We start from the raw sequence: 26,591 nt of genomic DNA on the forward strand, positions 1-26,591 counted from the left end.
ATTTTTCTCTGGTCAATACTAGTAAAAAAAAAACCAATATTTAGTTACAATATTAAAAATAAAATATCTCAGTGTAAGGGAGAAATTTATTTTTTACGTCCTTATAATTTACACCATATAGATATACATGTATATTAAAAACTCACAAAATGGCTTAAAGAGTTCTTGTAAAATACAGCAAAGTGGTTAAAAACTCAGGCTTTAGAATCAGGCCGATTTTGATATGAATCCTGGTTTAGCCCCAAGTAGCTACTGGGAGACATTAGGAAGATTTCTTAACTTTATTAAGACCAAGTTTCTATCCAGTGCCTATCTCACATGGCTGTTGTAAGGATTAAATGAAGTAATGCATGTGCTTAAGCACAGTGACTGGCATATAGTAAGCACTCAATAAATTATATATTTGTATCTAAGTATACAGAAAATTATATATATATATTCAATATCAATCCTATAAATATGTAAGTAAAACATTAAAAACCAAATATGTAATGATGTACATCAGATGAAACTAATACATCTACAATGTCAGACAACATATGATATCAAGATACTTAAATGATTGAATGGGATGATGAAAACAGAAATGAATGGATGCTCTAGTCGACCCATCACAGTAGTTAATTCCAGATTATGTGAGTTTAGGCTGGGAAAGATATATGCAATAGTTCAAAAATATGGACTGCTCTTAAGTTCTGCCTCGAATGTCCACACCCCAGATGTTTCCAAGACTTAGTCTTTCACTTATTATACATTATTTATGATTTGCTTCCCCAAAAGAATGTAATCTTCTTGAGGGCAAGGACTTTGTCTTTGCTTACCCATGTGTTCCCAGCACCCAGAACAACATCTGGTACACAGAAACATTTAATAAATATTGTTTGCATGAACGAAAGAAGAAATCAACACACCATTCCAGAGCAGCCCCAACACCTACTTTTAATAGACTCTTTTGGATTAAATGTGGTTCAGAATCATAAAGGAGTTCCCTGCCTACCTAATCACCAAAGATCTTTTGCCCCGTAGTGAACCAGAGTCAAATGATCTAAATACTCCTGACAAAGAGGCAGCTGTTTGACTCAACTCTTTGTCCATGTCAGAGTCAATCCTAAAACGTCTAGAAATTTCAGAGGAAAAATATTAAGTGTTGATTTTAAAGTCACTTTGCTATTTACAGATTAAAAAGGCAAGGAAATGATTTTAAATTTGCCACCACAGAACCATGATGGTTTTGTTAAAGGATCACTGATGAGCAAGACTCAAAGAAAATTTATCACTAGGTGTTAGAATCAAACGAGAGAGCACCTGGTTTGGGCTGAATTCCAGTATACACCCCTGTAGACTGCACCCAGTACCCCTCCTAACTATGCTACTGAAGGAGAGCAGTGATGACCCCATGTGCTCTCTGTTTCTCCAGCCATTGCTCCCCTTCATTAGCACCAATAGAGAGTTGACTGTACTTACCATTTATCGTTAAACAGCATACATATTAATATTAACACAGCCTTGTGATGGACCTTCATAAAAACAGAAGTGTCCACCAATTTTTAGAAGTCTGTAATTTCTCATATCAAAGCATGTCTAGCCCTTTTCTCCACACTTTAGATCAGTAAAAGGGAAAAAAAGAGTCTAACTGAACTAAAAATAACTCCCAGGGTTCCCACGCTGACAAACTATTATATAAATCTAACTAAAGGATAGAAAAATAGAGAAATAGTTCATTATGTGGTAACTGTAGGTTCACTAATTTTATTACAGACCGATGTTTTATGCAAATTCACATGGCTGTATTAATATTTTTTAAAAATCCTGTAATAATAAACCTTGATGACATAGGTTTTCAGGTTAAGTCAAAAAACCTACATCAAAATACTTTCAGGATGAGAAAAGGCTTTGCAAAAAACCAAACCTACTAAAACTTTCAATCTGCATTAAAAACAGAAAAAGCTATTAAAATATATGTGATATTTGTAGTAAACATTTTTAGAAACCTAAGAAACACTATGAAAATACATAGTTTAGGTACAATAGACTAAAATAAATCCTCTTTATCGAAGTTACATAAAATCTGAATTACCATAAAAATCTATACACTTTTATTAGCTAAAAGGACTCAACACTAAATTCAACCCTAAGGTTTTCTATTGATTAGCACAAAAGTTAATTAAAGTGGTTTAAATAATTGCAGCTGCCCTCCCTCCCTTTTAATTGCTTAACTTCTTAATTCTTCAGTTGCTTAAAACCTTCAAGCATTCTTTTTTTACTTATTAAATGATTTATCTCCAAAAAATTTTAAATGTGTTTCTAAGAAAGTCCTATGCCTAACACAATAGTGATTTTGAGCTGATGTACCTCTCGTTTGATGGAAAGTGCAGAAGATGAAAATGATTTTCTATTATATACCAGTGTTTAAAAATCACTCCTACTTTTGACATTATGCAGTCAAAAGTTCGTATTATATTCTACAAATACATCTTATTTCTCTGTTAACCCAGTCTTCTAACTTATAACATGTATAAATCAATACTTGTTTAAATTGAAACATTTTATGGATTATCCTGAAAATGCATGCATATTGAGAATCTGTCATATATAAACAGTCAATGAAATAAACATCTGGTCTAGAATATGCTTTTACTATAAACTTTATTAAATACATTGTGAATTTGAGATTTCCTTATAGCCAAGCACTTCTAATCACAATAATATAATACTTAGATAAGAGAATCAAAACATTCATAGATAACAATGCAAATTTAGAGTTTAGAAAAATGTCCCTATGCAACTTTTAACTTAGTCAAAAATCTGACTTTTAAATGTAGGATCAATAGCCTGAAAGTAAACACTGAATTTTACTTAAGATATATCACTTAATCACAGGGAAGACATAAGTGTTACAGTGAAACTTCGGGTGTTGATAATTCTGTATGTCTCATCAAAGATAACTCTTCCATCCCTCTCATCCTTACCCCCACTCGCGTACTCCATGACTAAATAGAGGGTCTTCTCTGTTTCAATAACTTCAAACAATTTTACTGAAAAAAGAAATTAGAGATATAATTCTGTAATTGTTAGCACATACTGGATCTGCTTTAAGAAAATTTAAGTATAAATTTTCCCTAAGCCAGGGGAAAACTTGAATATTTACCGAAAATTATTAATTATAATTAAACTAAAAAATTCTCTCAAGGGTTATTACTACTATGGAAGAAAACTACTTACCACAAAGTGATTTGGAACCAACTGCTGGGTCAAAAGAGTTAACTTTCTGGGATTAAAAAAACCATTACTTTTTCTAATGAGAATAATATAAAAAAAAAGGAAAAGCTTAAAATAACAAAACGAGCTCAGCTTAACAAAATTTTAACTAAAGCTTAAAAGGAGACTATATTATATAGTGAGCCTGTCATAAAATGTTAAACAACCTTTGGTAAAGAAACAAAAAAATTCCATAATATGTGGTGTTAAAAAGTTTCTGGTTAAAAAACCACGAAGTTGTCAGACTTACATAGTTGAAATTATGCATCACAAATAATCACATTAACATCTCTAATAAGCATAAGATTTTTAAGTGTGAAAGAAACAAGTGTTAAGAAAATGAGCAGATTAAAAGAAAAATTACTTTTTGCTTCTTATAATCCAATGACTTCATATGTACTCAATATATTTATTTGTAAATGTAGGGAAAAACCAGAACTTCTGCGAATAAATTAACTAAAACTGAAATAAATTCTATTTTCTTAAAAATTCAAATTAGTGATTTTGCCTATAAACTATGGTCAAATCCAAATGCATATTATCAAATTATCTGGAATTAATTTCTTATAAATATCTCAAATGGCATGCAATCTCTAGAACAATTTAGTAAGGAGATACAAAAAATATTCGTATGCATTAACTCCAAGTCATATATATTATTTTAGTAGACAGCCTAAAACAGCAAAGCAGTAGAAAATAGCCATCTGCAGCCTTCAATTAACTTCTTTATAATCTATTTTTACCAAAAGTATCACTTTCTCAGGTTATCACTCTTTTTATAAAAGAACATCCTTAAAATTCTAACTTTTCAAATAGTTTCAAATTAAAGAATATACTTCATCATTAATTGTATATGTAAATTTCATACCTATATTAGGATGATTCAATATCTTCATTATTCGTACTTCTCGAAACAACTGTTAAAGAAAACAGGTAGACATATTTCTGTTAAAATAATTCACTTGAAGAAATTCATCTTCTTACAAGACACTAGGAGATCCTGGTAATGAGCTAAGAAAGAAACAAGAGATTTGTTCCTCAGGTTCAACTCTGACTTTGCTGACACTTGATTTCCAGGACAATTTTAACAAGATGAATTCAGATGGTTCCGTGTGTGTATGTGTGTGTGTATGTACACCATATACAATAAAACTTACATTTTTATTTGACTACTCTTCATTACTGGGAAGAAAAATACTGTGGAAATGAAACTAAATGATCCTTCACATGATTTTTATCCAAAACCAACATTCCTTGGGGGCAAGAAGGGGAGGTCCTGATTCTTTAGTCATCTCTACTGGTTGAACAGACACTTTGTGAAAGATTAAATGATGTAAACCTACATTAAATAAAATTTGAAAAGGAAACAAAACTATTTTCAGTAGCATTTTACGGAAATTTGCATAATAGTAGTAAAGGACAATAAAAATAATTTACTTTATATAAAACCAAAACATACTGAAAATAAGTCACTTTTTTGAAACACAAATGTGAAAAATTCCTTTCCTTTTATTTTACAGTATTGGGCCCATTTTTTACAAGTCTGACCTGGCATTTTTTTTTTCTTTTCTATGTTGTCTTTGAGTACATGTTAAGTTCACAATCAAGCACCTAGTTCACTCTTGCTGGGATCATGGCTTCAAATGTCAATTTGCTGATGTCTCCTAAATTTAAATCTCTCATCCAGAGCATTCTTCTTATTCTAACCTTTATATCCAAGTATCTACTCAATATTTTCACAGGAATTCAAACCCAAGACTTGATTTCTCACACTAAATTTGGTCTTTGCCTGCCTTTCCCCAGGTCTCTATATCCATCCCGCAGCTATTATAGAAACGTTGGAGTCATCCTTAACTACATGCCTTCGCCAAATCTCCACATCAGATCCATCACCAAGACCTGTTGACTCGACCTCCAAAATTCATCTCACATCTGTCAATTCTAACCATCCCCACTGGCAACACTGGATTCCACAGGTCTCTGTACATCCATTCAGCATTCCCTTTTCTGTACTCCCATCCTCCAGTCCATTATCCACACAGCACTACACTATTTCAGATCCACTGGTGGTTTTCCAGTGCCATTAGCACAAAATTCATAATCTTCAACATGGGCTACCAGGCCTTGAAAAATCAAGATCTTGCTTACCTTGCTTACCAAGATCACGCTTATCTCATGACACTCTAGATAACATCTAGATGGATGTCTCCTGGATGGATTTCACTCAAGCCAACCAGCACCCTTCTCAGTTGAACTTGCTAAGACCTCTCTCTAGTCAGTCTTTGTACAAGTTTTCCCCTTCTGCCTGGAATGAATGTTCTTCATTCACTTTTTGAATTATGAAATATTTCAAATTTGTTAAAAAGTACAGAAATAAATATAGCACCTAACTCTGTATCTACCATCAAGATTAAATAAACTTATGCTAATATTCTGCCATATTTTCATAAGATTTTATTTTTAAGAAAAATTATTTTTTAAAATTTAAAAATTTTTTACATTTAAAGATTTTATTTATTATATATATATAGAGAGAGAGTGCACGCAAACAGGGGGAGGAATAGAGGGAGGAAGGGGAAAGAATCTCAGGCAGACTCCACACTGAGCACAGAGCCTGATGCAGGGCTCAGTCTCACAACCCTGAGCTCATGCCCTGAGCCAATATCAAGAGTCGGATGACCAACCGACTGAGCCGCCCAGGCGCCCCATGTATATTAAATAATTTTATTTAATAAAATATTGTTAAGACATTAATCATTATAGTCATAGCTAGAGACTCATCCCCACCTCTTTTTCCTCTTTCCCACCCTAGATATAACCAATGCCCTAAAGCTGGTATATAACAAGCTATATACTTTTATAATTTTCTATATGTGTATATATAAATAGCAGTATTACTTTTTTGTGTTTCAAACTTCATATAAATGGAGTCATACTGAAATTATTTCTCTAAATTTATTTTTTCTTCAACATAATGTTTCTTTGTTCTATCCCTGTTTGTGTATAGATCTGGTCCATTTACTTTAATTGCTGTTTTCCATTACAAGAAGAAACCAGTTCATACACTGTTCTATTGAGAATGTTTATTTATATACTTTCACTATTGCAATCAGTGTTACAATGAATATTCTTGACGTGTTTCCTTAAATACCTAGAGGCTTAATTTTTTGATAGTGGTGTATATACACCTTCAACTTTCTTAGGTCTTGCTCAATTTGCCCTCCACCCCCAATTCTGTACTTGAAGGCCTAGAACTCAAGAAATATTGAGTGCCTACACTGCTTGGTCTTTTCCATCTTTGGGCTCCACAGCCCTAATGACCCCTTTGAGCTATAAGTCTCTGTTACTGATGGTTTTGCTGACTGGAGCTTCTGACAAAGGGAAACAATCTCTACTCAGAGGGGGGTCCCATAGGGTTTTGGATTCATTCCCTCCCTAAAACGGCTAAGGGGTTTTAAAAAGCAGCTATTAATTTGCCACCAGGCTCTTGTCAAGACTGAATACCTGTCTCAGAGAGGTGTCCATTGACCAAACTGCCTCACTCAGGTACACGGACCAGGAGGAGGTGAGGAATATAGCATAAGAAGTGAGTGTGAGTGTGAGTGTGTGTGTGTGTGTGTGTGTGTGTGTGTGTGTACATGTATATTTATATTATACCTAAAATACAGGTATTTATTTTTAGGGCAGTTTTAGGTTCACAATAAAATTGAGCAGAAAGTATAGAGTTAGCATGCACCCTCTGTCCCCACACATGCACAACCTCCCCAACCATCAACATCCCACACCACAGTGGTACATTTGTTACAATCTATGAATCTATACTGATACATTATCACCCAAAATCTATAGTTTACATTAGCGTTCATTCTTGGTGCTGTAAATTCTGTGGGTTTTGACAAATGTATAATGGCAAATATCTACCATTACAGTATCACACAGAATAGTTTCACTGCCCTAAATATCCCCTGTGCTTCACCTATTTATCCTTCCCTCTCCATAAATCCCTGGCAACCACTAATCTTTTTACTTTCTCCATACTTTTGCTTCTTGAGAAGATCATATGGTTGGAATCATATAGTATGTGGCCTTTCCAGATTGACTTCTTTCACTTAGTAATATACGTTTAAGGTTCTTCCATGTCTTTATATGACTTGATAGAGTATTTCTTTTTAGCACCGAATAACATTTCATTATATCAATGTACCAGTTTATTTTATCCATTCACCTATTGAAGAACATCTTTATTACTTCCAAGTTTTGACAACTGTGAATAAAGCTGCTATAAACTGTGTGTAGGCTTTTGTGTGGACATAAGTTTTCAACTCATTTGGGTGAATACCAAGGAGGATGACTGCTGGATTATATGGTATGTTGAGTTTTGTAAGAAACTACCAACTGTCTTCCAAGTGGGCTACCATTTTGTGTTCCCACCAGCAATGAGAGACCTTGCTGCTCCACCTCCTTAGCAGTGTTTGGTGTTTGTTAGTGTTTTGGATTTTTACATTCTAATAGGTACGTAGTGGTATTTCATTGTTGTTTCAATCTGCAACTCCTAATAACAGATGGTGCTGACCATCTTTCCATAGGCTTATTTGCCACCTACAGATTTTCTTTGATGAGATGTCTATTCAGATCATTTGACCAGTTTTTAATCAGTTGTTTGCTTTTCTGAGTCTTTTCAAGCCAATTTTTGGGCCTGTTCCAATCTCCAACAATACCAGATGGCTGCAGATAGTAGCAAACATGGATTATTCATCATATACCTTGTAGATTCCTCTGCAACATCAGAGAATGGGTCATTCATATGAGTAACCCTGGAGGCCCTAGGCAGAGGGAACCAGAAATCATACTCCCTCACTTCTTCCTTGTGGGTCTCAGGGAGGTGGAGGGCCTTGGTCTGAGTGGGGTGGCCTCAGGTCAGCAGAGGGAAGTGTGCCCACGGGGTCCTGAAATCCAGGTGACTATCTCCCCCACCAGGACTTCAGAGGACTGACAGGAGGGGTGGAGCTCTGTGGGATCTCCCGTGTTCTGGGTGGGCAGTCCCCTCAGCACACACTCAGGGTTTCTACCTTAGCTTCTGACACCACCCAGGCCTCCTCTCTCTGCTCACCTGATTAACCCTCCTTCAAATAAGACCCTCACCTCCCTGAGAAAGAGCAAGTAAGGGGGCCTATCATCAGGTCACCTTTGCCCAGGGACTCCCTTGGCTGATAGCAGTGGCAGCACTCAGAAAATTTATAATTCTGGTTTCAACCCTTTTTTCCCTTACTACAGCACATCAGCAGATAAAGTTCACACATGAGTAGATAAAATTCACATATAAAATCACAACTTACAAATCTGACGATCCTGGGTTTTACTGTAACCAAAGAGTCTCTTTCCCCCAGAAAAACAAGTCAAATACTATGGCAGCCTCTTATTTTCTCATGGCTTTCATGAAGTCATTTTATAAGCATTTAATAATAAAATAAACCACCTAAACATTAAAAAAAATCATTTTATAAGGAAAAACACTTATTTGTAACTAAGGTGTATATATATATATTTTTAGATATTGAACTTTATATTTTTTAAATACTGATTTTTTCGCTCTGAACGTCCACTCCACACCCAAAGAGTGTATTATAAGGAATAAACACAAATAGTCTCTATTTTGGTTTTGCTATATTATACAGATTTTAAAAGTGGCTAGACTTGTTATTAATAGGAGCAGCATTACTGTAACTGTCACTTGGATTCATCAGTATTATCGCTATTGTGTATTTCTAATAGAAAAGTCCCCCATACCAATCTGGCTCTCCTACGCTAACACATAAATAAATGACCTCTGTTTGCTTCATTTGGTCTTGCTTTCTTATTAAGATGTTCTCTGTTAAGTCGTTGTATTTGACTATAAAATCACAACTCACAAGCACTGCAGTAGAGAAGCTTGTAACTGGGCTCCACTTACTCAACCATTACTCTACATGCCCTCTGCAACCTACCGTGTAACGCTTGAGCACCCTCCATGCTCACAGTCCATGGTGCTCCCTGTACCTTTGCACTCCCAAAGCTGAACAGCATGCTTACCAAAGGCTAGCTAGGCCCCAAAGCTATTTGTCAGCTATTAGATGTTACTGCAAACAGATAATTTAACTAATATATTAGCTTTCTATTGCTGAATAAGAAATTACCACACCTTGGCAATTAATAACAACACACATGTATCATCTCATAGTTTCTGGGCCTCTGTATTCTGGGCAGGGCTTCATTGGGTCTTCCAGCTCTGTCAAGGTGTTGCTCTCTCATCTCAGGGCCCGAATGGGGAAGAATCCATTTCCAAGCTAACCCAGGCTGCAGCGATAGGACTGAGGACTCTGGCTTCTTGCTGGTTCTTGAGTGGAGGCCACCCTGAGCTCTTAGAGACTGCTCCCTTGCCCTTGCCAAGCGGGCTTCTCCAACATGGCCATTTATTTTATCAAGCCAGCAAGGATAATCTCCAGGGCAAGTTGGTTAGCAAGACAGTCCTATCTAATACAATGTAATCGTGGAATGAAATCCCATCACATTTTCCATATTATATTGGCTAGAAACAAGTCAGAGGTCCTGCTCACATTCAAGGGAAAGCGATTATACAAAGATATGAACACCAGAAGTGGGGATCATTAGTGGATGCCTTAAAGTCTGTCCAATGCAATTAAATATTACTTAAACCAACGAATTAGTTTGTTGTTTAACAAAACAAGCCAAACTGAATAATCTGTAAATACTAGATAAAAGCTGCTGTCCACTTAAGTATGGGCAAGATAAATGTCAAAGATGAAAATAAAATCTAGGGGTCTGCTCTTAGATCGTTCCTGGGTGTCTTTAAATTCCCCCTTTATTAAAAAAAAAACCTGGAAATAGAAGCAAATGTGAGTTTATGGGTGACTATGTGCAAGATAAACGAAGCTGAATGCCAATCAACAGACCTAAACTGGCGGGGGCGGGGGCGGGGCGGGGAACCTTGGCCTTACGTGAAAGACTGGTCAATGGCTGTGTATGTTGTTCAATTTAAATGTTAAATGTCCATATCATTTTTAATAATTCCTCCCATTAGCATACTTCTTCAGTTAACAGCTCCTCACTGCAGTGGAAGAGGGGCTCCCACATATTTCCTCACTGGCACAGGTACTTCCAGAAGGCAGTCCAAGAAGTGTGGCATGGACAGGCCACAACGGCTCTAGTTCTAGCTCCTCTTCCTTCTCTTCTGCCTCAAGAAAACTCATCAGATTGCAAGACTGGAGACAATATTGTCATATGGGTAATCTTGAGTTTATTCTCATTAATTTTTATGCAATTATTGGCAAATTTGGTAGTTTTGGAAGCAAACTGGTTGAGACATATAACTAATGAAAAGATACTGATGTCTCCCTGGCAGCTCCATGTTTGAGAATCAGTAATCTAAAGGAAAAGATTAGCTGCATATTCTTCAAGCAATTCTCCATAAATACTGGTTTTTGTTGTTTATTTCATAAGCTGGGTTTTTGAGTGGTAATGAATTCATGAATGCAGTCCCTGACTGGAACTTAGAATTCAGCAATTCTGTTCTACCAAGAACAGAGATGAGCTAGAGATAGGATTAAAATTATCTTCTGAGGGCGCCTGGGTGGCTCAGTGGGCTAAGCATCTGCCTTCGGCTCAGGTCATAATCTTAGGGTCCTGGGATTGAGTCCCACGTTGGGCTCCCTGCTCAGCGGGGAGTCTCCTTCTCCCTCTGCCCCTCCCCCCTGCTCCTGCTCTCTCTTTCTTGTCTCTCTCTCAAATAAATAAATAAAATCCTTAAAAAAATGATCTTCTGAAAATTGGGGCACCTAACAAAAGTATACCTAAATCGAAGGCCACTCTACAGCCACGTGGAGGTGAAACCAGGGAAACAGTTACAGGAAGGGCCAAAGTTCTCATCAGAAAGTATTGTTTTATTCCAGTGAAAAAAATAATACACAGCCATCTCAGAGATGTCTTCAATATATTGTTCTATCCTTAGTTTCCTCTCCTTCGGCAGTCACTGACAAGGAGCGAGGAAAGAACCGTAATAAGCAAAAGCATGAACGGGCCTGTGAGGGTTGGGTGTGTGTAGACTAAAACTGACAGGCGGTTGTGGAAAGAGGAAGAGCGGCTGCTGCTGGGAGAAAGGATTAGTGTGTTTTAAGGGGCACACTGACCTAGGACAATGAAATGCCAGTAGCCTGACCCACCAATCACCCTTCTTCCCAAAGAAACACTTCAACTGTCAGCTAGATTTGGGTCATTAGCACTACAAATCCAGAGAATCGGGGCCAACTGAAGAGTAGCCCATGGCTTTAGTAAAAGGTCTAAGATGTCTCCTCTTCACAACTCCCCTCAGCCCTCCCCTGAACCGCAATATTCCAGCTGGCTGCACACAGGAAAGGGACGGGACTAGTTAATGTCAGAGCCTCTGCATCAACTGCCCGAGTCAAAGGAAGCAGAGAGAGAGAGAGAGAGAGAGAGAGAGAGAGAGAGAGACAGTGAGCCACATATACGTGATCCCTTAGCCCAGAGCGGAGCTTCATCAGCGAGGGCGCCAATCTTCCCAGTGCTTGTCTCCCTTAGGAAAGGTGGAGACGGTTGAGGGGAGAAGGAGAGCTGAAAATTTAGAGCATGCTAAGAAGTTTACCTTGAGATGGACAGTTATTGTTAAAAAAGTTAATTACTATATGTATCCTATGTCAGGTACAAGCCAGGAAAACATATATATTAAATAGTCCCACACTACTATTTGAGTTTCGGATTCTAATTTTTAGTTCATTTTTTTTCTTGCTCGTTTTCAAACTGTGACAAACTGTGACATCATGATGCTTCTAGCATTCTTAAACTTAGCAGGAATGCTCCGAATTCACTAATACTCTCCAAACTTACTGTTTCAGCTTTGCTGCGGGCTGAAATCAAGGCCAGAGTTTGTTCGAATCTTGTGTGTCCAATTAGAGAAATGAGTGCTGCGTGAAGGCCTGAGGTGGGTTTTCTCTGACTACGAGGCAGGGAGGCCCTTTACTGTTTGGACTTCGTGAGAGCTATTCTAGTTAGTTGTTGAGAGGCCTGGAGTGTTGCCTTCTTGGTTCTTGGCATTGTTCCAGGTAACTGAAGTGAGTAAACAAAGAGATATTTACTTTTCAATTCAATCCTTCTAGTCAGGGCATAAGGTCACGGTCAGTCAAACTCCATTAGTGTTTATCAGTATTTGCCTCATTTATGAGCATTTTCCGTTTCTCTTCTCCACTGTTCTCTTCCTTCCTACCGCTTCTATTCCTTTTGGTTCTTACTCTTTTTTTGATAGTGGGAAAATCTGTTATATTTAGACGTAGCCACGTGGACATGGCTTAGACAATCCTCGTTCTATTTACACCCAAAGCCTCATAGTCAGGGGCCAGTCAAATGCACGTCATCCTCCTTACACCAGACCTGCTCACTGTGTGGCCCTTGGCTTCAAGATCACAGGACCCCTTCACTGCTTCTGTGGTCTTGAGGCAGATGGAAAACACTTGTGGCCATGGGGAACATGACAAAGGCAGAGTGGTCAGGCTTGCTCCCATTGGGAGAGCTCTTCCAGGCTGTCACTGGTCATGGGGAACTGGGCTTGTAGGAGGGGGGGTGACATTCAGATATTCTTGTGCCTTTCGACACAGCCTTCTTGGCCTTTCCAGTATTTTGTTCTGATTTGGGTTTGGTGAGGGCAGGAGCCCCCTTCTTTGCCTTCACTGTAATCTTTATAAAAATCCCCTCTGTATCTTTGATAGCCGTTTACCAGTCTATTAAGGAGAGGTGTGGGCATTGCTTGACCCTGCAAATGACATTCAGCTCCTGGAGACTGCTGGGACTTTGTTCAGACTCCCTCGGAGGTGCCCGTCCATTCAGGGATTTTATATATGATATGCCTATATTAACAGAACCCCATAGATTACACTTTCAGCTTTTAAATTTCTAGGATCATCACTTCACTCTTTCTTCAGCCTTCAGACATCTTATGGACACACCACATATTTTATAAAGTTATTGCTAGTAGTATAACAACTTACGCAAATTTCTCAAGTTCTTCCCATGAAATGGCAGTTGGAAAAAAGAGATCTGAATACAAGTATATGAATATATATTAGATGATTTCTAACTAAAAAAAATAAAATGGTTGTTTAGTACTGCTTCCCAAACTTGACAACTTGTAAGTCAACTATTTGTTGCAAAGTCAAGAGAAGGAAATGCTTTTTAAATGACAGGCTGTGCCACTTTCCCAAGTTTCATCTAGACAGATTACAAGATTATAAGATTCTTATTTCTTATAAACTGGTACCAATTTTATATTGCTTGAGTCCTTCCCAAGGCCTTGTACAATTCCGAGCTCAAGCTGGTGCTAAATAAATGTACTGCTTGAGATAGCGAATCAAGTAATTTTAGACAAAAGATATTAAACGTAAAATAGATCAAATTTGAAAAGTTTGCGTTAGAAATGATGGAAATTAAAATGAGATATCATAATGCATCCATAAGGTTGACAAAAATTAAGAAATCCGATAATATAAGATGCAGACAAAAATGTAGAGCAGCAGTAAATCTCACACAGTGTTAGCAGAAGTATAAACTGGTGCAACCACTCTGAAGAGCAATTTGACATTATTTAGTAAAATTGAGGATATGCATGACCTTCAACCTAGCAATTCCACTTGGAGAGATACATCCTAACAAGTCTGCTTGGAGACATACATCCTTTTATACATCTTCACAAAAAAGATATACACAATAATGATCACTGCAGCACTGCATTTGCAGCAAAAATGAAAAGCTAACTAACTAGGAAAAAAAAAGTGAAACACAAAAACACCAGGAGCAATCAACATATCCACCAACAAAAATACACAAACTGTAGTATATCTATTAATAAGTAAATGGGTGAACTGTAGCATACTCATACAATGGTAGGCAATAACAGTAGTGAAAATAAATGCACTAGACTATATAGACTAACATGACTAAAACTGTAGGACAATGTTACTTGAAAAAAGCGAGTTGTAGAAAGATAAGAGGTTTAAAAATAAATAATATGTAGTATTTTACATATAGAAACACATATGTGAAAAATGTTTTAAATTTGAATGAGATTAAGAAAGATCAAATTCAGAATAGTAGTTATTTACAGGTAGGAAAATACAGGAATAGAACCCAGAAATAACACATAAGGCTTCAGTTGTATCTGTGATATTTTATTTCTTAAAAAAAAAAAACAAAAAACAGAAATGAAACAGTTTAGTCTAACAAATGTCATAAGAAAGCAACTTTTTTTTAGAATGGGAAAGACATTTTGAAGTCCTCATCCAAAAATTATAAATAGGCCAGTTTACTATGTCAACAAACTGCTCAAATTAGAAAAAAATAAGAGTGTGACTCTTCAAATAACAAAATGACAAGATGACTTTTAAAATAGCCAGATGAGGGACACCTGGGTGGTGCAGTTGGTTAAGCGGCCAACTCTTGGTTTTGGCTCAGGTCATGATCTCATGGTCCTGGGATAGAGCCCCATATCAGGCTCCATGCTCAGTGCTCACACACTCTCTCTCTAATCAATCAATAAATAAATCTTAAAAAAAATAAAACAGCCAGATGGTTTAGTCTAAAACTCAAAGGTGATTTAGATTTCTAGCCAACCCCATTTCCAAGAGAAAATCCTTCCACGTCTATACTTTAGTAAATCTTATGTAGTTTCCTGAGAATATAGAAATAGACATAGGCTTTATAGCCAATAAAGGCCAAGCAATTAGAATAGAGGTGTTGAGTCAGACACTGAATACAACCAAAAAAAAAAAAAAAAAAAAAAAACCCAAACAAAACCTACTATCAAGAGTAAAACAAATAAAAACTAAAGTAATTCTTTATGAATAATCCTTGGTTATGAGCGCTTAATTTTAGGGAGGGCAGAGAGATTTAACATCGTTGTGGACAGCAAAGGTTTCCCTGAGGAGATGACTCTAAGGCTGAAATGGAGGAATGAATGAATACGGATGAATGAAGTGAAGGGGGGTGGTGTGTCTTAGGCGGAGGGTGGGGTGAACAGCTGGGGTGAAGAGCTGCTTAGGCGGAGGGTGGGGTGAAGAGCCTGGTGGCTGGAGTGAAGAGTGCAGTACTGAAGCTGGAGGAGCAGTAGATGGGGCGGGGCAGAGACTGCGGGGAGCTGGTGGGCCATGAGGTGGGAGAGGAAGGTACACCTTGTTAATGAATGTGATTTCCAGACCACCAAAAATGGAATGCCATCTCAAAGTTTAAATGAGGGTATTCTGTATTCTTGACGACTTTTTAAACTGTGTGTGTGGGTGTGTGTGCGTGTGCACGGGTGCAGAGAGACGCAAAGTGGATGCAGAAAGGCCAGCTAGGAGGCTAAGGGGGCAGTCCCCAGGACAGACAACAGCAACTTTGTCTAGAGTGGTCATGATGGAAAAAGATAAAAGCAGACATTCTCAAAAGCTATGCAAGACAAAATCTGCACAACCCAAGGATAGACTAGAGGGTGGGAATAAGGAAGAGTGAGGAGTCAAGGGCTGCTCTGGGCTCTGGCTTGCACAACTCGAGGACAGTGTCATTCACTGAGAGAGGATGCTGGAAGAGCACCAGGTGGGCGAGGTGCTGAGCAAGTGGGGCAGAGATCAAGAGTTCAGTTTTGGATATGATAAGTTGGGGCTATCTTTGAGAAATTACAAGCAAATTTAGGGGATGCCTGAGTTGAAGGCATAAATTTGTGACCCTGCCTACAGTTGAGACAGCCCAGGAAGAGAATACAGAAAGAAAAGAGGACCAAGCTTTGTGGGGGTCTAACATCAAAGCCAACAGAAAAGGCAATGACTCTACATAAAGGAAACACAAAAGGAGGAGCCAAAAAACAGAAGAAAATATATGGAGAAACACAACCTTCTTTCAATAAATTCTTGATAGATTAAGAATTAATGAACACATGCATCAGGCTCAATGGCACTTAGCTTGAACCATGAGTGTCCATTTCAAGTTTTTTTTTAATTTTTTATTTCTACTGAATTAAAAAAAATCCTAAGTCATGATCACATAGACTGGAGAAAGCAACCAGAATCAGATGATGTGTCAGTGACATTCAGATTGATTACTTTACAAAGATCTTTCTCCCTGAAGATTATGTACAGCTCTCAGACAGGTTCTAGTCTAGACTGCTAATCTTATCACACTGAAAAGTTGGGAAACCAGAAGTTTGATTGGAAGGATAATAGCAAATGAATTCTTAATATACTCTTTGAATATGCTTGCTCGGGAAGGTTATCATTCATATTTGGATGTAGCATTTGTGTGTTAAACATGCCCAAAGATAGGTCATTGAGCCTTCTGTCCAATAACTAAAGAGGGCCAACAAGGTTTAGAAAAGTCAAATTTTTGGTCAGTGGACTACTTGAAACTTTTTGTTTGTTTGTTTGTTTCAGAAAATCTGGTTATCTGATCTTCAACATATTTCTATATAGACACTAACATTATTGGTATCACCTTTTAAAGGAAACTTGTTTGGGAGCGCCCGGGTGGCTCAGTCGTTAGGCGTCTGCCTTCGGCTCAGGTCATGATCCCAGGGTCCTGGGATGGACCCCTGCATTGGGCTCCCTACTCTGTGGGAAGCCTGCTTCTCCCTCTCCCACTCCCCCCCCCGCTTATGTTCCCTCTCTCACTGTGTCTCTCTCTGTCAAATAAATAAATAAAATCTTTAAAAAAAAAAAAAGGAAACTTGTTTGAACACCTTTTCCCTCAAAATCCATCATATTTCAGTTTGAAAGATATACTTCCCACCAATTCTTCACACCGTACACTAAACAGACATCTTTTAATAGTCACGATTTCATGATAACCTGTTTTCAATATTTCCTTCAAAGCCAAATCAAGATCAGAGGTGTGTTGCTAACCACTAATTTCATGGCAAATGAAATACTGAGTGACTGGGCATAGGTATAATCTTATTTATTCGTATGGCAGCGTCATTCCTTGCAGAATTACTGCCCCCATATACACTCTCCAAAAAAAAGGCTCTCCTGGTGTTTCATCATTACTAATTCGAAGACAACTTTTGCAGTCTACAACCCAGCTCACAAAATGCTAACTCTTATCATTTAGACAAAAGAATTGGTCAAGATTTTCCTTCAAATGACCCACACATGTGAAAAGAACAATAAAGTGAAATATGCTATAAAGCGTGCATATGTGACAGTAACTAGTATTTCAACATATGTCCAACAGAGATATTCATTAAGGAACCCTGCCAAAGAGCTTCTTCTGCTTTCTCCTTGATAAAAATATGTGTCAATAATTGTATGACTGCTTTTACAAGTTTGGTTTCTTGATAACTTGCTAACAGAAATTTAATTCTGAATATTGCTTCCATGGTTCTGTCCTCCTCTCTACCTGTAGTGACCATGGTAAAAACTACTTTGCAGATGCTCTAGAAAACTTAACTAGCTTACCAGAAAGGTTGCTGGGCTTTATCTGAAAACTCACCAAAGATTAAATGGCTTAGGTCACCATCTGACAACATTTTACACAACAGATAACATACCAGACACTAGGCGTAAACGGATTATTCACTTAATAAGTCTAATTCTCAGATGTAGTTACTGAAAATTGATTGTACTTTCCCTGCTTGTACAAAACCACTGTCCTAGCACAGAGATTCAGTCCATGCCGTTGTAATGCTGCAGCACTCTTTATTATTTAAGGACATAATTCTGAGTTACAGCAGTCATACCTCCGTTCTCATTTCAGGCTTTACTACTCAGCAAATCACTTCAGAACCACTGAGCCAAAAGTTTTTGTGAGTTGGGACTATAATGTAACATAGTAAAACAATAGAAAATGCAAATTAATAAACAATACACAGAAGACAGATAAACTGCACCCACGTGGCTATGGGCTCAGAAAGGCTAACACAGACTTTGTCATCCATATGTAAACTAACATGTCCAAGTTTAAAAACTTAGTGGAATTTCTGAGAAAATGATAATTAATCTTACACTTTGAGTACGTGAACTATCAACAAAATTGCTTCATTGTTTTGCTTTTCTTCCAACATTATTAGGCTGCTTAAAAGATCCCCAGGAATCGCTAGTTTAGTTCATAAACCCTACCCCAAAAACACTAATTAAAATATCAGGTGAGACTCATGGTCCAAAGAGGAAGGGGTAAATACAGCAACGAACTCAAATAATTTTTAAATGATGAAAACTCACTAAACTGGATCCCACTAATTCAAAATATATGATACAAAATAATATGAGCATATTACACAAACAACGTTGAAGCCAAAGATGCTTAACAATTCCAAAGACCAAACTGTTTTTGAGAGCTTTATATTTTAGAAGTTTTGAACAGTCACAGTATCAAATTTAGGTTACTTTGTCTATCACTGATGTTGGCAAAGGAAAGTACTATTTCCTATAAATATGTTACACACAAAAGAGAACATAAAGGATGGGAATTAGCTTAAATTCAGATCAAGTCCAGAATAAGATTTAACCAAATGCTTTTGGAAATGAGATTAAAATGAATCCTTATTTCAAATATATGTGTTATCATCATCTGCCTTTTAATAAGCACACCAATGACACGGACAACATGTTTTGCTATTTTTTACCTAAAGGACTTCACTGTCAATGCTAAGGAAAGCAAACATTATTACTTCTCATTCCATTATTGCTTTTTTAGATATAAAAAAAGACTGGGAGATCCTACTAGCCAAATGTTGAATGTTCTACAAGCCTTGTCTGTTGTTTATTTGCAAAACTCTTAACTGAGAGCAAATCTATGAGCATAAATGAAAATTATTTCAAAAACAATGACACACCCACAGTGTACAGGGCTACATTTTGTGAACGTCTATCTTTCTTTGGATTTTATTTTCATAGATTAAAGAAAACAAAATTGCCATCTTTCTTTATATACCTATTTGGAAAAGCAACACTTCATCAGCAAGATTAGCAGAACTGACAACAGAAATTACTTGTCATCAAGTTCATATTTTAGTTATTCAGGTAAATAAAGCAACATTCAGCTTCATGTTTGCGTGTTTCAACAGGTGTAACTGTGGTTCTACAGCTTTCTCTGGGCCCCTTTGGCAAAGACTGAGTGGGGGTCATATTACTGGGCATCCAACTTGCAAAACAGGCCTCAATCACTTAATGTCATTTAAGATCACTGGGTTTACTAGAGCAACTCGCAGATTAATCCAGGAAGAGTGAAGAAGCCAGATGGGTGATGGATGGGGCCACTGGGGCCACACATAAGCACTTCGTGCATTTTTAGAAGATTCCTGGAAGAGGAGTGGCAAAATCTGCCCCACTGTGGCTCCAGCCCAGGCAAAGAGCATCTTTGGGTCATTCATCTGCCCAGAGAGGATGCTTTTTTATAACTCATACCACTGCATCATAATTAGCTAACAGACTGGTGCTATAAGTTTCTCCCAGAAGACATCCATAAGGTATACCATCTCACAGAGGAAAAAAAAGAATGAAGCAAATATTTCGTTCTCCCTGATCAGAAATATCGTGCTATAAAAGTTACATTGATTGCTAAATTTAAAAGAAATCTCAGTAAGTAGTACAAAGATCTCTGAGTAGAAGTAGATAAAATAAACTGAGTTATCTGGCACTGAGCTAAGTGGGAGAGCCTTGATATCACAGACCCAAATTTTTAATTTAACATTAAAATGACCACAAGTATAGTTAAACACACCATACTAAAAAGTTCTTACATTAAGATTCGACCTCTGTTAGGAACTCAAAGTTATCTGTCACATTTCCATATGTGACCATGATCCTACATTTTAATAAAAATCACAATGTCTACTAATTCGCCATATACAAACAACACATATGGCATAAGTGTTAAAATATTTGCTTCATTCTTAATGTACTAAAATGTGTATCTGAGAAACTTTTCCCACATAAGTAATGAAGAACTTGAAAGAGCTTTCCTAGGTTTAATCAGGGCAATCTCCACCCTCACTCCTTTCTTTTCCTCCCCTTGCTTTTTTTTATTTGCACTCTTTGAAGAAATGTTCATATTTTTTACTCTAAGTTAGCTGAGAGACTAGTTCCTGTGGTAAAGGAAGAAAAGAAAGTGAAGCAATAAAAGGAAACCGTCTATGGGCAATATTAACTATAAATAGATTTTTAAACAAAACAGAATCATGAGTGTTTCAAAATATTTGTTACAAAGTTTTATTCTACTGAATTAAAAGACAAATTCCTTTCCTATGGTGTATGAATTTGAGTTGTAGATACTTCTCAAACAACTACTTGATAAATATAATTGAAATATTATTAAATAAAAATATTATGTTTTATGCCATGTCTTTCTTTCAGATACTACTGACATGTAGTATTTTACCTGATAGGAAATTTAGGATAACTGACTTTACAGAATATCATATATTAATAAACTCATATTCTAATTAATTACTATTAAAATAATTAAATACCTTTTGTAGACTGGTAGGATTTAGCTGAGTTTTGTCTATTATTTTCACAGCAACCTGAAAAAGAGAATCATTAAACTACATATTTGAGAATATGTATTTTGATGGATTAAAAACTTATAAGGAAAAAATCTTTTGTTTCATTCCTAACTAGATGCAATTTAGTTATATTTGGTGTTCACATCACTAGATGGTAAAGTTGTGACAATCTGGCAGCCTTATGATATATTCCATTGACCTATGTCTTTAGCATATCGGATTCTGAGTCAATGAAATGACACCTTTCAGATTTCTTCCAAATCTCTCCTTTAAAGTAAAAATCATTTGTATCTTAATCTTTTACTTATGATCTTAGTAAGTTATAATTATCAGAAGGGAGGGGATTATAAGCTTTCAGTAGGTTAGGTATCATGTGAATAAAATGATTAGAGAAATCAAACACCCAAGTTCGCTTATAGCAGCAGACTAACCAAGTGGATTAAGTCTAAGTCTCTGCCTAATAGAGCCTGTGTCTGAACAGTTCCTGGAGCCAGAATGGGCAGAGGACTAAAATGAACCATAAGTGACAATATTATGTACAGAGCAAAAGAAAAACTTATTAAAAACAAATTATGACTGAGATCTTCATGTCCTAACTGAATCCAGGAAACATTAAGTAATGTTAACTTTTTTAGTCTTTACCATACAAATTATTAAATATTAGTAATAAGATTAAATACATACATTTTTGCTATCTACATACACATAATTTAAAACACATGGGATTTTAGAAACCCAATTCTCTTATTACCTGAGAAAAACATCTGTTTTTAACCACAAGTGCAATGTGGTCTCTGAACAGATAAAAAGTAGTGGGTGACTTTATATACATTTATACCTAATTTACCTTAAGCAGTAAGTAACGAGAACTTACCCTGGCCCTATTCCTAGGGTTGGGGAACAAAGATAGTCAAAATTGTTTACAGAAACCATATAAAGAAGACAGAAGTCTGAGGAAAGCTCAACTGTAGTACGCCTGATTTATGAGACGCTACATGCAGGGATGAGTCTTTTCTGAACCTTCAAAGGCCAACTTTTTGTGCCTTATTATAGCTCTGTCTACGGATGTTCCATTCACACATATCTCAGTATTTACCGTATTTCAAATGTCATTTATTCCCAGCATCAGCTCATAGGAAAGCTTTGTAACAAGACCCTGGAGAGGTCCAAGTAAATATTAAAAAGCATCATGAAAACTTACCTCTCTACCAGTTAAAACATGTCTTGCCAATTTCACTTTGGCAAAATTTCCCTTCCCTATTGTTTTTTGTAAACGATAATTTCCAATGTGAGGCTGTTCGTCTGTTGCTGACGTAATGGAGTTTCTACACCGAGGAATGTTCTGTCTGCTACTTGATTTGGTAGGCGGGATATGCGGTTCAGTGTATCCATCCACAGATGTATGCTAAGAAAAAGGTTACAAGATTTCATTGTTAATGAGATTATAGCTTAAAAAGGACAGTTAAAAAGACTACAAATAATCTTCATTAATAATTCAACTTCAATGAAAATACATTGCACTACATGATTTTAAAGTGAAAGAATTCTATTTATAATTTCTACTTCACTTTAGCTCGCTTTGTCAGAGGGAATATAACTATTTAAAATGAAATGTTCTGCATAACTTTAGGCATATGTCGTTTTTTTTTTTTAGAGAGAGAGTACGCCTGCGCACAAGTAGGGGGGAGGGGTGGAAGAGAGGGGGAGAAGGAGAGGGAGGGAGAATCCGAAGCAGGCTCCACACCCAGTGCAGAGCCCGATGTAGGCCTCGATCTCACAACCCTGAGATCATGACCTGGGCCAAAATCAAGAGTTGGATGCTTAACTAACTGAGCCACCCAGGCGCTACTACATATATGCTTTTGATTAAAAAAAATATAGAGATAGACAGAAGCCATACAGACCATTACCCCTCTAAGGGTATTGTCCCTTCAGGTTGAGATGACAACACAGTCCAGGATTACGTCATTAAAAGGGCAGAATGTTTTTAATGCCAAGACAAACAAGTTCATGAGCTCTGTTTCTCCATACTCTGTTTTACTCTTTCATTTGCTGGCATATAGTTCAGTCACTTGACCAACCAGCTGCCTGCTTCAGGTATCCTGACTGCTCCCTGCCTGATCCAAGCCCCTCCCTCAGCTTACCATGCTCAACCAAGAGCCCTGCCTAGGTCGGTGACATAATGCCCACTGCATTCCTCCACAGCGCTACTCTTGAGGCAAAGGTGTGGGTCTGTCTTACAGTAACACTAGCCCACAACCGTGATGAATCTTGTTCAAGGGCAGGCTCAGCACCTGAGTCCCAGGACCAGCTGCCTAACAAACTGTTTCCCCAGCTCTCAAAGCTCCTGCTGTCATTCAGTTTTGCCTGCATTCTGACATACAAACGTTTCTAGCAGTTTTTGTGAGAACACAGAGTCACACATGATAAATGTAACATCTTTCTCCAACTGTCTTTAAAATACCTGAAGATGAGTAGCACAAATTAACAAAAGAAAGGAGTATTTTTTTATTTGCAAAGAAACTGATTCAGCCTGTGCTGTCCTGCCTATACAACTACAAGCTTATCTAGAAAACTTTTGATCAGAAAATCTCCTAAAGGCAATATTAAAGATGACTCCATTTACCAAGCTCATGCAAAGCATGACTCAAGGTCATTTTTCTCTTTGTTATTACTTTAGGATTTTTTTTAACGGGAGAAAATCCAATTTAATTATGTATGTAAAAGGGTTCCATAAAACCTAAGGCCTCTACTTTCAGATTTTTTTTAAACTTGGTGCAAATTAAAGGGTGGTCTCTGGGTCTTACACACATCTGCAGCCTCCAGCCTCATTGTGAACTAGTGCCCCTTTGGCGTATTCACACGGCAAACTGCTTTCATATAGCTCATCATCCGCTCCACTATACTATCACTATACACTTACTTCTCTGTCTCTGCCACCCTACCATGAGCAATTTGAGGACAGGGATGTTTTCTTTTCATTTTTATATACTCACCACATTGCAGAGCGCCAGACACAGAGGAAAAGCTCAATAAATCAATACTTCTCAAAGTGTTGTCCCTGAACCAGCACCATCAGCATCATCTGGAAACTTGTTAGAAATGCAAATTCTCTGGCCCTGTTCCAGTCCTACTGAGTAAGAAGCTCTGGGGGTGGGTCCAGCAATCTGTGTTCTAACAAGTCCTCCGGGTGATTCTGATGCAGGCTGAAGTCTGAAAACTACTGCAATAAATAAAGTAAGGAGGTAAATACAAAGTTATTCACGGGCTCTTAGAGACTTCTCTATTATCTGAGCACAAACAAGAGTTGTTAATTACAATCAATTTCTAAGCATTAACAGATTGCTGTACCTTTTCCCAGAAATAGTACTTCTCTACCTGAACTTGAATAGTACCATGGAATGTGGACCTGTCCAGGCCTCAAGATTTAATTTTAGCTCCTCCTCAACAAAGCTTCCTATGTCTTCCACAATGCAGAGTCGATTCCCACTCTCTCCTGTTGCTATTTTTAGCATCCAGTACCAATTTCTACTACTGGAACTATCACACCATCTTCTATGTATGTGTCATGGTCTGTTTTCACTGTTAGACCTGAAGCTCTATGAGCCCCATAACTTAATATAGTGTTAGGCGCAAAGAAGGCACTCAGTACATAAAAGCTAAATTGAAGGAATTCAGGGCCCTTGTACTCCTGATGCCCCTTCGCGAAGGACTTCTGAGGAATGATTCCCTGCTGTCTGGATCTTTGGTGTGTATAATACCCACCTCCCAATACTGGTTGCAAGGTACATCCTGACGTTAAACCAAACTATGACAGACTGCATTAGTGGCCTCAAATTTTCATGTCCTTTGCCATGTAACTCTCTAATGTCCTTCCAATGAGAGCAGGACTTAGTTCCCCGCTCTTTGGGGGTTCAGTCACATAATTTGCTTTGGCCAAAAGAATGAGCTGGAAGTGACAGTATAGCTGGTCCCAAGCTAGTCATCAAGAGACTCTGCTGTGTTTCAGCTTGCTCTCTTAAACTTCTGCCATCACCCTGGACTTGCCCAGGCTGACACCAGAAGGAAGATGAGAAATACGTAGAGCAGAACCATCCCCACCTGAGCTCCGATTAAATCAACTGGTTCCCCAGATGACCCACTGACTCATGAGAAATAACACATGCTTGTTAGTTTAAGCCACTGGGTGTTGGGATGGTCTGTTACACAGCAATGTCAGCTGATACACACAGCTATCACTATTTTTAAAACCAGAGGTAAACATCAGGGAACAATGGACAATTAAGAGATTCTTATCAAACATGTTCAAATTCTAGTAGTTTGTAAACATAAAAAAGAGGGGTTACTATATAATCAATTCCCTAAAGAGAAACTCTTGATCAAATAAACTACATGTGGGTAGAATCCTTGACTTTTTTGTATCCCCAGCAAGACAGTGAAAAAGAGGGTGCAGCAAACTTTTTCTGTAAAAAGCTGGATAATAAATACTGTAGGCTTTGTAAAATTTAACTGTCTCTGTTGCATAAGCTTTCCTCCCCACCCCCAGCTTCTTAAAAATTTAAGAACCTTTCTTAATTCAGGACTATATGAAAAATTACCAAAAGGCTGGATTTGGCCCATTGGATAACACATGACCCCTAGTGTAACATATCAGGATTAAATTGTTTCTGGATGATTCCACCAACAGAAGAGGAGATTCTAGGAAAAGCACAGGCATGGCTGTGTCTGTAGCTGGAGAGCAGAGGAGAGGATAGAGGGCTCGTCTAAAAATATTATTCTTTCTCATCCCACCACCTAAGTTGGAAAAGGTAGCATATTCTCCAAAATCCTTTTTAAAAATAAGATCTCAACTTTCGACATGAAGCATGATCATTTTATGAGCCATCCAACTTATTCAGAATGCATTTATATAAGTCTTATAAGTTAAAATAGAACATTTAGAAAATATTTTATATAATTCTGATTACAAAACACCCACCCAAAAATATTTCCCCCAAAACCCCATCTTAGAATTGCCACAGCACCACTCAGAAGCATACTCTTTCCCTGAAGAAACTCTCTGAAGAATAATTTGGGATAACTGATCTCATTCCTTCCTGACAGACAGCTTAACACTCAAAGAGAAAATCTGGCACGAATATGAATTCAGCTCATGCTGGATTAAACAGTGAGTTTAAGAACTATCTCAGCCCTAAGGATAGTAGATACAAGAAATTATGTTAGCTTAATTATAGAATATCTGCAAGTTTTTGTCCCCATCTTTAGATGAAAACGCAAGGTTAGATCTTGGCATTTCCTTCTTCAAGTTGTCCACTCAAGCCAGCAGACCTTGCATTCCGTCATTCTTACTGCAGCAGTGACAGCAGGACCCAAAGGCTTGCCCGGGAGCGCAGCATAGTCAGAGTAATTAAAAGTCCCAGTTTCATTAGCTCTTAAAGGCTGCATCCCATGGACCCACACTCCAGTTCTTGAATAATAATACAATTTCCGTTTCCTTCAATACCAACTGAAATGAAATAAATTTTTCTACTCACTAGCTATGTATTCTTGGGCAAGCTGTTTAAGTTTTATGTGCCCTTTTCCTTATCAGACAAACTGCTAGAAATCATGTCTTTGGGGCAGGGAGGGGGAACCTTAAAAACATCCAGGGAAAACAACACAATACATACAAAGGAATGACAATTCCAATGGCAGCTCACTTTTCCTTAGAAACAACAGAGGTCAGGTGACAATGCAAGATTTTTCCTGTGCTGTAAAAAAACTCAAACTGAAACCCCAAATTCTTTATCCAGTGAAAATATTC

The 26,591-nt window shown here is 37.4% G+C and overlaps 1 protein-coding gene across 2 annotated transcripts in view; it reads right to left on the reverse strand.

Moving 5' to 3' along the window:
- Nucleotides 1–26,591, reverse strand: part of MARK1 (microtubule affinity regulating kinase 1) — a 114,239-nt gene that overhangs the window by 45,078 nt on the left and 42,570 nt on the right. For both annotated transcript variants that reach the window (XM_025892194.2, XM_025892192.2), the window contains exons 2-5: nt 21,990–22,193; nt 20,753–20,806; nt 4,127–4,175; nt 2,970–3,035 (exon numbers count right to left, since the gene is read on the reverse strand). In XM_025892194.2, the coding sequence (XP_025747979.2) occupies nt 2,970–3,035; nt 4,127–4,175; nt 20,753–20,806; nt 21,990–22,193 (373 nt within the window). The remainder of the gene's footprint in view (nt 1–2,969; nt 3,036–4,126; nt 4,176–20,752; nt 20,807–21,989; nt 22,194–26,591) is intronic.

Source organism: Callorhinus ursinus, unplaced genomic scaffold, assembly GCF_003265705.2.
Source record: "Callorhinus ursinus isolate GAN/ISIS: 27379988/994484 unplaced genomic scaffold, GSC_fseal_2.0 scaffold54, whole genome shotgun sequence".
In the NCBI taxonomy this organism is placed as follows: domain Eukaryota; kingdom Metazoa; phylum Chordata; class Mammalia; order Carnivora; family Otariidae; genus Callorhinus; species Callorhinus ursinus.